Source organism: Haemaphysalis longicornis, unplaced genomic scaffold, assembly GCF_048455015.1.
Source record: "Haemaphysalis longicornis isolate Haplotype H1 unplaced genomic scaffold, Haemaphysalis longicornis Haplotype H1 scaffold_2, whole genome shotgun sequence".
In the NCBI taxonomy this organism is placed as follows: domain Eukaryota; kingdom Metazoa; phylum Arthropoda; class Arachnida; order Ixodida; family Ixodidae; genus Haemaphysalis; species Haemaphysalis longicornis.
Window position 1 is genome coordinate 35,495,090 of NW_027526295.1, and position 13,776 is coordinate 35,508,865.

The 13,776-nt window shown below is 47.2% G+C and overlaps 1 protein-coding gene across 4 annotated transcripts in view; it reads right to left on the reverse strand.

The window, feature by feature from the left end:
- The window catches only part of LOC144167060 (tRNA (uracil-5-)-methyltransferase homolog B-like), a 33,219-nt gene extending 21,310 nt beyond the window's left edge, over nt 1-11,909 (reverse strand). Inside the window, exons 1-5 of one of the 4 annotated variants that reach the window (XM_077696450.1) lie at nt 11,517-11,900; nt 11,297-11,455; nt 8,380-8,429; nt 4,297-4,428; nt 925-1,049 (exon numbers count right to left, since the gene is read on the reverse strand). In XM_077696450.1, coding sequence (XP_077552576.1) covers nt 925-1,021 — 97 coding nt within the window. In that variant the 5' untranslated portion in view covers nt 1,022-1,049; nt 4,297-4,428; nt 8,380-8,429; nt 11,297-11,455; nt 11,517-11,900. Of the gene's footprint in view, nt 1-924; nt 1,050-4,296; nt 4,429-8,379; nt 8,430-11,296; nt 11,456-11,516 lie in introns of all 4 variants that reach the window. The other 3 variants (XM_077696451.1, XM_077696452.1, XR_013321835.1) reach the window with 3 other exon arrangements.
- Between the last annotated feature and the right edge of the window lie 1,867 nt (nt 11,910-13,776).

Below are 13,776 nucleotides of genomic sequence, written 5' to 3' on the forward strand. Positions count from 1 at the left end.
GGCTTAACAAAGCCTCGTGTACATATACGAAAAGTTCTAAAGATCCACAAAAATGTTCGTAGCAGCCTAGTTTGCTTATTTTACTACTAGAGCACGTCTTTACTGAAATAAAAAATAAACAAGAAATGCCTTTCAGTTCCTCTAGTCTTCATTCAATGGCACTCGGTGTCTACCATGCGAGAGTTCTATTTCTTTACTTCAGCACAGAAGCGATACCTTTCTAAAATAAGTGAACTAGGCTGTTGTGCCCATTTCTATGCATTTGTAAATTCTTTCGTATCACTGCACGATGGTTTTTAAGCCGATGGATCATGAAGCTGTGCATCGCATAGGAATGTTAACAGGTGGGTCCCCCTTAATTATAACGTGGCCATGAAGACAAAATACACCTTTCTTCAATTTGAAAGAGCTAGCCTTTGGTAACTCACTCGGCTCAATTACAACCATGCCAGACGCTTTCTTAATAACTGAAAAAAGAAAAATATTGAAAAGCTTTGGAACTTTATGCAAAGCGATATAATAGTATATGCAGGAGTGACGTAATATGGGCCAACGCTAAAAACGTAGTTATCATTCCGTGTGTTCCCTGCCTGCTAGCATCCAAGTGATACGGTCAGACGAACCGGAGGCCCCACTGCAACTGCCCATTCACGCTTCCTCCCAATGGCTCTGGCGTGGGCAGCCACCAATTGCACAAACAGGATTCTGTGACATTGTAGGGAAATCACCCGCAAGCTGCTAGGGAGTCGCCACTGCTTTGTGTGTATTCCTTAGCATGTAAATTACTTGTCTGAAGTTTGCAGTAAAAACAACGTACCGCTGTTATCGAGACAAGGCAGTCCTTTTAACGAGCCAACCTTGCATTTTTGTTTTCATCGCCCCTTTGGCTACAGAGGTGGCTCCATTGCAGAGGGCACCACTCACCGTCAAAGCTTCCCGTCAAGAAGCCAATGGGCCTGGGCTCCCCACGCGGCCTCTGGTGGACAGAGAACTCGTCACTGATGCGGTACCCTGACACCATGAGCTGCACAGACCGGTCATCATCATTTCTGCGAGTGTAGGCAACCAAACGTTACTGCCAGGAAAAAAAACATGCCAGACACTTCTCAATGCACAGTGTGTTCAGGCCTTGCAATTTGAAGCCTTGACGCATGCATACACATGCGGCTGGAGGTGGTGACAGAAGCAAACCACGGGAGTTCCTTGCTATCAGTCGACACTACTGACTGTCCTCGGCATCTTGAAAGGAAACGTCTCAGGAAAATGGTCCAAAAAATATCCCACTCTCCCATCAGGTAAAGCCGCGTCTAGAAAGGCACCACACAGGACCCAGCCACAAGCACCTCAGCTGCCACAGCCAATAAAAATGTGACCAAAATGTCGGCATGCACGGCGCATGCCTGCACTTTGAGGCGACTACAAAGCACAGAGAGAAGAAATGGGCGCTGGCCTAGTTCCCAGCACCTTGGTCAGCCCTTCTTGTGGGTCAGTGGAATGAGGACTGAGCGCAGCTACACGAGGGATGCTGGACACTTCATTAAAAGACGCTGCATCCAAGGCAATTGAAGAGGCAAATACACCAACCAAGGGCGCTTATTCAAAGCGGTTCCGACGTTTTGGAGCCAACTCGGCTCCTTCATCAGGGGTGACTGTGTACGACAAGAAGCAGCGGTTATATAAGGTGTCTTCTTCTTGTTCTTTTTTCTTACTGGTCCTTCATCGAAGAGAACCTGATCCTTCATCAGGTTCTCTCCCCTCTCGTCGGCAAAACGTCCACCCACATCAAGAACGCCGGCCACTTCGTCGAACTTGTCTCCGAAGTACCCATCGACCGTGGGGACAGACTCGTCTCTTTTGACGTCGTGTCGCTTTTCACCAGTGTCCCTGTTTCCCTGGCCGTCGCAACCGCCACAAGTGCCCTCGAGAACGACGACAGCCTGAGCTCCAGGACCTGCCTCAGCGTTGGCGAGATAACGCAACTTCTGCAGTTCTGCCTGCAAAGCTCATATTTCTGCTACAAGCAGGAATATTTCAGGCAAGTATGTGGAACTGCGATGGCGGCTGCTATTTCCGTGACCACAGCGAATTTTTTAATGGAAAAAACTGAAAGGACCGCTCTGGAAAATTTCCCCGAAAAACCCAAGGTGTTTCTCCGGTACGTGGATGACTGCTTTTGTGTCATCAAAGAAACAACAGCAGATAACTTCCTGCCGCAGCTAAATTCGATTGAACCAGCCATCCAATTCACCATGGAAAAAGAAACGAACAGCACCTTACCATTCCTCGATGTTTCGATAAAAAGACAGCCAGACGGACTAAATTTCACAGGGTACAGGAAACCCACCCATACCGGCGGCTACCTGCAATTCGATTCCTGCCACCCAAATTCCCCACAAATCATCTGTGGTCTCAGCTCTCTTACTTCGAGCCAGAACTATATGCTCAACAGAAGCGGACCAGAAGAAAGAAGAAAAAGCCAAAAATCGCTGACCTGAAGAAAAATGGATACACGAGCAACTTCATACGACACGCCAAACACCGTCTCCCTCAGTCGGGCTGCAACCAAGAAAATTCCTCTGTACTGACGCCGCCGGTCAACAACCCCTCTCCTGTCTCCGCCGTCTGCCCCCCACCCCCTCCGCACGCCGACCCACCCGTATTTCCCTCCCCTATGTTAAAGGAACGAGTGAAACATTATCCCGCATTCTTCGCAAGGAAGGCATTGTTATCTCCCACAAGCCAGTGTCAACTCTTGGACGGCTCATACCTCGACCTAAAGAGCGGCGGCCAAAAGAAAAAGCCCAAGGGGTCGTCTGCAAAATTGCTCGCGCACAATGCCCCGCTAGTTACGTTGGGGAGACCAGGAACTTCCCGGAACGCCTCCGCCAACACAAAAACGACGTTCGCAAATCCGACACTCAGCGCAGTGCATTGGCCGAGCACTGCGAAAAAGCTGACCACAGGCTTCAATTTGACGGCACGCAGGTGACTGGCACCGAAACCCATTACTCACAAAGATTACTCTGAGTCCTGGCACATACAAGGGAACTGGCAAGGCCTGAATAGATCCCTCGGAGCCCTGCCCACCATCTACGCCCACGGCCTCCGACGCACAAGGGCAAGAATCCAGTAAGAAAAAAGAAAAAGAAGACACCTTATATAACCGCTGCTTCTTGTCGTACACAGTCACCCCTGATGAAGGAGCCGAGTCGGCTCCGAAATGTTGGGACCGCTTTGAATAAGCGCCCTTGGTTGGTGTATTTGCCTCTTCAAGTTTAACCCAACCAGACAGAGTTCTGTCGAAGATGTTCACATCCAAGGCAATTTTAAGGAGCTTCCAGGGATGCCTGCCTTTGCCCCTATCGCACACACTGGACTGACTCGAAATGACCGGTAGACTCTCCCGAGGAATAACAATGAAACACACTGAGGAAGAACACCAATGAATCACATTGAAACACGAGGTCGATCAATCAATCAATCAATCAATCAATCAATCAATCAATCAATTTTGTTTGACAACTGCAATTCATACAGATGATGCACTCGAATGCAACGCAAACACATCTGCACACCAGGATTCTATTCATGCTCATGTTAGACTGCACTGACTGTTTAGACATGACGAAGAAAACACAGGGACATACACAAGACAAGCAGAAACTATCGACTGATTTATTCGCACAAAATACTGATGACCATAAGAAGGTGGGGGTGGGAGTGAGGAAACAACATCTAAATAAATTTTTGTTCCCACGTACCATTCGTTATGCCAGGTCGTTTTCAATCTGCTTTGTCTCTCCCTCGAACAATCCAATAGCGGGTGCACTAATGTAGTTATCAGCTTCAGTGCAAACGTAGTAAGCTTTGGTAATCCCTCTCTTTCTGTTCTCTGTACACTCTGCCAACATGTATACATTATTGAACCAAAGGACACACTTGCATTGTTTGCAGTGCTCCACCAGCACTCCGTGGGCTTGTGATTGCTTGCATGCATTGCAGGGATCTCTTAGTCTTGCATTTTACCATCCGTGCTAGCCCCCATCTTAGCACCACTGAACAGGTTTCCGTGCCAGAGCAGAGTTGTGAAGCTACTGGCCCAAGTGCACGAATCCCCACCCCCAAGTACTCTGATGACTTCAGGGAGCACACAGGCCTCAAGTGCACACGCGCTCACAGTAAAGGAATTCCGAAGACCTGACACCGTGTCTTCTAAAACTCTGGGGCCAAAGGGTTGGCTGTTACCCCGAACACTTTTCAGCTGGAGATGCCTCACGGGTCGAGGGGAGCACTCACTGAGGGCAGCACTGGTCACGGGGGGCAGGGCAGCCCGTAGGGGTCGGGGAGGAAGGTCGCGTTGGGCTGGCCCAGCCGCTTGCCCAGCCTCTGCAGGCACCTCTGCAGGTCCTCGTACTTGAACTGCACACACTGAGGTCAAAGGACAAGGGTCAAGTCCCGCAGCACTCCTTCCTGCGCACCGACTGGTGGAATCGATCCAGTGGAACAAGAAATTCAAATTTTGGGGGTTCAACGCACCTGGGCTACGAGGTGCCCCAGGGCCGGGCTTGGGATTAATTTTGACCACCTGGGGGGAATCTCTGATCTGCACTGAAATCTTGACAAGCACGCGTTTTCACTTTTCACCTCCATCACAAAAGCGGGTGCCGCGGCCGGGATCGAATCCACATTCTAAGAATGGACTCGGCAGCCAAGCACTAAGCAACCGTGCTGGGTCCACTGAACAGGGGTGAGACAGCTGAATCAGATTTGGGAGCAGTTTTTGGAGCAGTGAAATCTCGATTTTGGAGCAGAAGAACCTTGATTTGGAGCAGAATGATGACATTTATTACGTCACCTTAGGAGCCTAAAAATCAAATTTTTGGCATCTCTGGGGGAGGGGGGAAGGGGGGGAGTGCACTTTTTAATGGGTTTTGAACGTACATAACACTGCAACAGCCTTTCAATGAAGTTTTTTCTACTAGAGTATCACAAGGCACGAACTGCACTACCTTTTTACAAGCCATTTGTAAATTCTTAGGCTCTATGCATAGATAGCATGGAGTGCCGATGAAAACATTGAATCGAAAAACTAAGCAATCGTAAGGCATTTTCATTATCATGTGAATGCTGAAATTATTGTTTTTGTAATCCCAGACTCGGCTTTACACACAATTGTAGAGGCATGGCAAAAGTTGCGCAAAGCGAGGTGACGATCTTCGCGCCCCACCATCCTTCCCATTTCAATCCCCAAGGTGCGCATTCACTACGATCGCAATTTGAATAACATTGGTACGTTTAGCCACCTCCCTCTTGGCATTAAATTTCACTTCAGATAAATAAACCATTACTACTAGCGTGCAATAATAGCCCGTCCCACTATTGGCCACTGCTTGAACATTTTGCGGCGATGTAGCCTGCGCCGCCACTTCTGCAGTGTCGATCGTCCCATTCCCGCCACGCGCAAGCTCGCTGTCAAAGGCAGCAATAACTCAGCGTTTTATTATAACACCGCAATGAGTCCGAAATTTCACTTCAAGCACGCAACGCGCCTCTCACTCAAGGCCGAAACACGGCGAATCCACGGGCCCCACGTTGTTTTTGATGAACTCCCGTTCTTCGAGTCACGCAACTTCCCTCAACAGATCAAACGACTAAATGAAAACCCAGCCACCCCCATAACCAAAACAACAGTAGAAATCGGCGAACAGCACTCTGCCTGAACCACGAGCAACTGTTTCGCCCGGCGGCCATGGTTTCCAATATTCACCACACCAAGATGGCGCCGCCCAGTAATAGGCAGTTTTAGCATAGCGTTACCGTGTTTACGTTACCGTTTATCGTGTTTGCGGGAGTCGACTGCGCAGCGCGAGAGTTAATGCGAACAGTAACTTACCGGCACAGGCTTCACCGTCGCCAGCGGCTTCCACTAACACGGTAACGATATGCTAAAACTGCCTAATGTCGTTCTGGAGATACGGCGCTCCGAAAATTGCCGTCTTTTCATCAATTTTCACCAGTAGTTTGTCGCCTGAGTACACATGCGTATTTTTTCTACAGGACTTAGCAATTGTTTTCCATGGGAAAACTTAAAAAAAAAACTGAATGTGCAACACGACATGGTGACCTTCGAAAAAACTATCTTGGGGACAATTTTATGCGGGTTTTTTATTGTATGATCAATCAATTAAACCTTTACAAACAGGATCACCTTGGGGGTGCTGGAAAATTGTGCCGTCAGTAAGCATTTTTCCCCACTGAAACTGGCGGGAGCGTTAAAATACTTGGCTCTCAGACTGTTTTGGAGCCGCTTGGCGCAATTTTTGCAATTTTCAAGCTTTTGGAGCAGCCTGGCGCAGGAAAGCAGATTTGTATCAAAAGTGCGCAATATGCGCAGCTGTCTCACCCCTGACTGAAGCAAAAGGCGCAGCTGTAGGCATAAGGCAACGGAGATGACTTTTCATTGACCCCTGGAACAAGGGGGACTTCCTGTTCTCCTACTCCCCTCGCTTGACCCTTTAAGGTCACCTCCTCACGCTCACAGGTGTTGTTTTGGCTCCTCTGGTGCCAGGTATATGCCAGACACTCGCACAAGCCACCACAGAAAAAACAGAGCCGTGCAAATACTGGGAAATTCAAAGAGATCATGAATAGTGCATGCTACTCGACTCAATTTGAAGCAAAGTTTCACCCGTTAAAATATTTGAGTTGTTGTTTGTTGCTTTTTTATTACTCAAAATATATCAGTATTAAACAAACAAAAGTTGATTTCGCTGCGTGACAAGCATTATTTTAAAGGGACACAAAGTATAGGAGCAACTTGCCTTGTATCAGTAGATTAAATTGTTTTGAATACAAATATACCACACGCTGCAGCAGCAGTTGCTTATCAACAGTAAGAATGCGGAAAGCCTGAAAAGAGGTGTCAACTTTCCCGCACGACACCTTGTGAGATCACAAACTGCGAAGGCATGGTGAAACAGGAATGGTAGAGTAGAACTTGCTTAAGTGTTTTCTGAAACAAGCACAGAGGCAGCACAGACCTGCAAATCTAAAATAAATGCATGCGGGAACGTCTGATGGTCACGTGCTTTTCAAAACACACAAAGCACAGGAAGCACGCACCGTAAAATATGATGCCACAGCCCAGGCAGTAGTCTGTGTTTCGGTTTCAATTTTATCGACTGTTTCGCTCTGTATGCAAGTGCAGTCACAATGTGCATGCATGCGAGTAAATGCTGGAGCTCACGCACCTACCAACCACTAGCGCATGTACACATGAAACAGCCAGCGTCAGAAAAAGGAGATCATAATGAAGCGATCGAGCAGAGACGAGATGACCGTGAAATTGTTTGATCAACAGCAAACGTAGTTTCCCCAACTGCTCCCAGGTGGCCCCACGTCCTGGACGTTCCTGTGGAATCTTTGCCAACATCGCCACTGCCCACCAATAAAGAGCAGGAACTTGTTGGCCAATTTTGCTGTATGCCACCACACCAAGATGGCAATAAACAGACCCTTCCTGATCGGCCGAGATGAAAGCAAGAACCAATGAGGACAGGCTTTCAGGAAAATGGCACAGATCGAGCAACACTAGATTCTGTTGACTCTGGCTGCGTTGTGATGGGCTCAGAAACATCATGAAAAAAATGGAACGTCAATAGCAGAGAGAAATGACAGCCCTAATTATTTCTTTCTCAACAAACAAGGCATCGCGATCTTTCAGTTGAAACCAAAAGTTACTGAGCCATTAGTGTCACTCTTAACTTTGCCACATGCACCACACCCTTAGGTTGCCTTTTTCTGCATGGCACCACACTTGCGCTGGAAAGCCGACCTCATGTGAACCTCGCACAGATCAAGCACGTGCTAAACTCTGGTGTGCATTACCTAAGGCATGTGACGTGGAATTTGGAACAAAAAAGAAAGCTTATTTTAAATTGTAGCGTGAGTGACGTCCCACAAATAAGTGCCTACGCTTGCAACAAGATACCATACAAGATACTACGCTTGCAACAAGATACCACGCTTGCAACAGGATACCAGCTGCCTCAATGCTCAGCAAGTGCCCTCCTTTTTTATGATGACGTCCGCCGTACAGTTTTTTATTCCCCTGCTCTGCCATCTTGCCACAAGGTTCTTTTCCTGAATCACAATTTGCCAGCAACTGGTTAAAATTTCCACTTTGGTGAAACCAGTATGGCCAGATTCGACGCCCAGTACTGACAGCTGGAGAAAGTCTTTTATTTTCCGATTCTGTCTTAATAGGTATCCACACGTGGCCCCAATCAGGGCACTGCCAAAGGCATCTACGTCTAGGAGAAAAGAATGTCCCCAAGATCTTACACCCACAACATATAACCCCTAAACAGGGCCACTCACCAAGAGTATTGCAGGGGTACTTCCCAAGCGGTGTCACCACCACGGCCAACCTGCAACAACACGGACGCAACAATGTCAGGGCACACAACACACTGATCGGCACAACTTCCCAGGCCGTCCGCACAACGGCTGGGCAGCATGTTGGCGTCGCTCCAACCAATTTCGTTGTTACTCTTTGTTCAAGATGGCCATTTGGATAAGTTAGGCAAGCCAGTGTCTTTTTGAACGAGTGTCAAGGCCTACTACTCGGGGTTGCACAGAGATCCCCACGTGCCTCCCATCACTACACCACAGAGCATGCACTTAACAGTCACGTATACAATTGTTTGCATGATTGTGATAGTACGTACAATGCTGACCATTCGGAGGCATAAGCCGGAGTGCCCCACGGGTCACCTTTCTGATTTATATTAGCAATACTCCATGCTGAACGCAATCCCCATTTCAGATGTGGCTTTAGAAGATGACCGTGTTGTATCTATAATCTAAAATGAAACCTGCAATGCTATAAGTTTGTTTTGTCCAATACCACACATGGGGTGCGAGACCCAAAACGTCTAAAACCAAGTGCATCATATTTACCCGAAAGGAACACGTACTGAGTTTTACACAAACTTCGGTAAAATAAACTTGCAGAACACTACCATCCAGCTAAATTACCGTGCTGCCAAACTTTCAGCTAACCCAAATTTCACTCAGTTAGTTGAAAAGCCCTACACAAATTACAGCAAATTCGTTTTTGAGCCACCACAGATATCTGTCTTCTGTTCCCAGCCATTTCTTATTGAAATAAATTGCCAAGCAGCGCTGTCAATTCGCAAAACTTTAGACTTGTCCGTAAACTGTTCAAAAAAACTGAGTTTTCTCAGAAAATGCACTCATGTCGAGAAAGAAGTTTTTTAGGAAGGGTACATATATGTATTCTTGTTTGCTAGCTTATTAGTCAGACGGTTCATTTTCAAGCACCATGCACTTGACCGCTCTCTCAGGAACATGCCAGCCGAAATTTCTTTAAACTGCGTTAAGTATGCTGCCCACATTTATTCATGTACGCACACCTGTAAGCACCCACGAAGGGCCCCAATATGCACAAATCAAATCAAATAAAATTTGCAACTGAATGCAAACCTCACAGAAGCAAGCTTTACTCTGCAAATTTCAACGGAAAAAGAAATTGGCCTTTTTCTGGGGCCCGATCCCGAGCATGTCCAAGGCAGTCGCTTCTCCAACTGAGCTGCCAGGAGGGCTGGTCAGTGGCAGAGCTGACCACATTAGGTGGCAACTGTGTTTTTCCTGTTCCGTACTTCATAAACTTCAAGCTGCAGCTTGATCCACCATGCAAGGTTACCAAGCCTGTTACCAGGCTCTAGTCGCGAGCAGTGAGAGTTGTGATTGCTCCCTAGACCGAGACCCCATGGTATGGTAACTTTCAATGATGGCGGCTCCAACCGCTGAGTGGGATGACAGACGAACACCTCTTACACTCCCATGAAACATCTTACTAGGGCCAGAATTCTCAATCGTGTTGGCACCAAGGAACCCCTGAAGCCACTGATAAGCTGTCAACTAATCTGAAAGGTGCTGCACAGTCGCTCAATAACAGTACCACTCACGGAGGGCTTTGCTCAGTCATGGGCACGTTACCAGTAAAAAGTAACAGTGGTACAGTTGCAGTTACCGGAGCTTAAAAAGTAACTTTGTTACAGTTACACTTCTACTATGAAAAAGTAACGTCATTACTTTTACATTACTGCGTAAAACTAAGTAATCGATCACAAACCAAATGGTGGAGTTTATTTGGTATAAACCTACGAAGGCACGCAGGTAGTCAGAATTGCGCGTGGTAAAACCCTACACAAAGGAAACCCAAGGGTGCACTCAAGGCAAACACGAACCATCGTTGTGTGCGCCTAATTTTGTTGCATGAGCCTGTTTGTTGATGCACTTGGTGTCGGGGAATTTATTTGCAAAACTCATTGTAGCTTATGATCCATTCGTTTCACCTGCACCACGAGAACTAGTTAAGGCGGTGAGCACTCCACTGTTCGTTTCACTGGTGCAGCTCACGGCACCTGAACTGCGCCGTCTCGATTCACCGGAGGTCCTGACGGGTGCAGGACCACTTCGTGGCTTAGCCTGCACTCCCTGCAAAGGAGGTGGTGAAGCAGACGACCAAAGTGCAGGTTTGGTTCCGCCGATTGCACTGCTGTGAACTGGTTCCAGAGGTGCAGGGTGAATCGAAAGGAACCTTAAGGTGAAATGTTCCTCCAAGTTGGCACACATGAGTGCTTCCCTCATTTCGGAGCTCTAATTTCCAGTTGTTTTTTTTGTTTCTGTTCACTCAAGATGACAGAATTGCTTAAGAACCACCTCCTCCACCTCTAAGAACCACCTCCGACCTAGGTCTTCTGCATGACGATACTTCATCCTCTAAGCGACCCCCTCTCCTAAACTTTGAGGGGAGCCGCATTGTGGAAAGGTAAATGGTGTAGAGAAAGAAGTCTGGAACAGTAGAAAGCGCGAAATGTACGCAGGCTTTCACGAGTTTTGCTATTACACAGTTTTGTATAAAAAAGGAAGTAACTGTAATGATATTTCGTGTTACAGTTACTCAGTAAAAAAGTAAGTGTTGCAGTTACAAGTTCCTCTTACTTAAATTTCGTTAAGGACTCTTTTATTCGTCATTTCAGAATGCTCAAAACTGCCCGAAAGCAGTTGTGTATTTTATTTCCCTGTGGAATTTCTATTGCTAGAGGAGTTTAGGAGTGGCCAGGAACTGCTCAAAACTGCCACGGACAGGGAAATAAGACCAGTAGAAAGCACTCGTATTTGATTACACCCCTTATGAAACCAATTTTTTCGAGTGTTAAAGAGCGCATCTGGGTCTCGGCGATCCCTAGAGCACTCTGTGCCTCACTTGTCGACGCGATACTTCTCGCGCAGCTTCAGATAGCGGGCCTCGGCCTTCCCCCGCTAGTCTTCGGCCATTCGGAGCAGCTGGCCCTGCTTAACGTGCGGCTCGCGGGGAGGCACCGAGGCGGCAGGGGTGGCGGCGTCCACGATCACGGGAACCACCCTGCAGCAACAAGGAAAAAGCCCCTAAGCGCGTGCGAGCGCACCGTCGCACTCGCGCTCACCTTTGGGCTGCCGCGCTAAGCCAGCGCGCGGTGGTCCGTGCGTGCGTCTTTGCGAAGGAACCATGCGAAGATTTGAACATGTCCAGCTCGTGCAAGGCGCTCATATTAGCCGACCAAACCGGAGACAGCACACCACCTAGAGTGGTGTTCTAAGGACGACAACAGCAATGCTGTACTGGTAAGCAGAACATCCTAAATCGCGCCAAACACACATTGAAGAAAGCACATGTACAGCGGGTTGATGATGATAATGCAATGAACTTTGTGGTCGGCTATGCATGCGTAATCACAAGTTTAAACCAAAAAGGAAGGGAGAAATGAGAAACTTTATTTCACACAAACTATAAAGTATTAATCTCTACAGTTTACGACCTGGACAGTTCGCGGACGCCCGGAGAAGGGTCCGGATTAGCGCTAGAATACTTCTAGTAAATGTTTGTATAAATAACCATAGCCCGCAGAACTTCCATAGTGCTACAGTTAATAGCAACGTTTTTCGTCTGATAACGTAAGCTTATAGAAAGATTTTTCTTTTTTGAAACATCTCGAGCATCAGTTGTGAAATCTCTGAGGGGCGCTGCAAGTCGGCGCGTGTGTCGTCTGCTCGAGAGCTGCGGCGAAGCAGACGACGAGCGTTCAAAACACCTACGTGACAAGAAGCCGTTGTGAGAAGGCGATGCCTTGCATTGCGTTTCGTTCGTTCACGATACTTCCGTTTATAAGTACCTATGATACCCTGCTGCTGGTAGATGCGCTTTAATACTTCCGTTCGTTTGAATAAAAAATTACAGGAAACAAGAACAGAGACCTTCCATCCTGTGTTCGTTCCATGCAGCTTACGTGATGTAGAGCACTTTGATGTCAGTAACCGTGAGCGTGATGAGTAAATAAATCCTCGCCGGTTCGCAAAAAGGGTCACTGAACTTGACATGACTGTCGTGCTTGCCGAGTGCTCTTAGTTATTCGTATTGCTTTTCCTCTTAATTTGCTATCTGTATCCCTTTCTCAACAAGGTATTTACAAAGGCAGCGCACCTTACGGCGCATACTAGTAATCGCCCTGTCCCCGCGCTGGCGAATGCATGAGGGCGTCTAGATTGAAGTTAATATTTAAGGTTTATTCGAATGTCTACAATAACTCCCTGCAAACAAAAGTAGTCCAGGGAAATCACTACAACTTTTAAGTTCCGCTAAATACCAAAGACACAACACGCAGTGAATACTTGTATTTATTTATTTATTTATTTATTTATTTATTTACTTACTTACTTATTTATTAACATATCTGCCTAGGACATGGTCTCAGCGGGGGGCGGAGGGGGGGGGGGTGCTTAGGCGTCAATAGACACAAAACGTCGTAAAGACGACCGTACAGTTTCTTCTCCACCATTACAGTGGTCATCTCGAACCACTCGGTTGAAGGGTTCAAACCAGACGTCTGCGAGGCGGCCGGTGGTTTCCCAGATCCGCCAGAGACGGTAGTCGGGAAGTCCGCATGTTCCCAGCGCAAAACGATCGAGGCAACTGCGAAGCGTACAGTAGAACTTCAAGGGTTTATCGTGCAGAACATGTTTGCAGGGGTAAATTGCAATATTGCCACGCAGTAAAGAAGAACTTGTGCTCCACAATAAACATGAAAAAAACACAAGCGGTAAAGAATGCAGTCAACAAAGTAACGGGCACATGTAGTCGAACGTCGGTGAATCGAAATCCGCGGCGTTTGCTTTGCACGCATTTATGTGTTGTGATCTCCTTTCTGGAAACATATATGATTAAGTCGAGAACACTGTCGATGAAACAGGAACAGTCTATGAAAGAGACCGAAAACCATCACCGTTTCCCAATCAAGCTTGCCGATACAGCATATATGAAAGAACAAGGATAGCACCGCTTCGCACGGAACGCAAGATAAGTTGGCTGAGTGCGGCCACGTGCTAGTAACAAATATCAATAAACAAATAAAAGGGCATGGTTCAGGGCAATATATGTGTGTAAAATGTGTTAACTCGTTACAAAACTGTTCGGCATATCTAACTTAACGAGAACGAACCCAATCTCAATTCTTAGCCCAAGCTATTTAACAGGGTCGTCAGTGATAGCACCCGAGAAAGGACAAGAATATGTCCCCCGGGAATGAGGGTTCTCGTTTTTCAAGGAATCCCCTACTGACATCACATGTCATCGTGATGTCGGAGTAGTCATGTCCGGAAGGTGCGACTGGCTGAATGTTTCCCCGTAAGCTTTGTGCGCTCAAAAACACC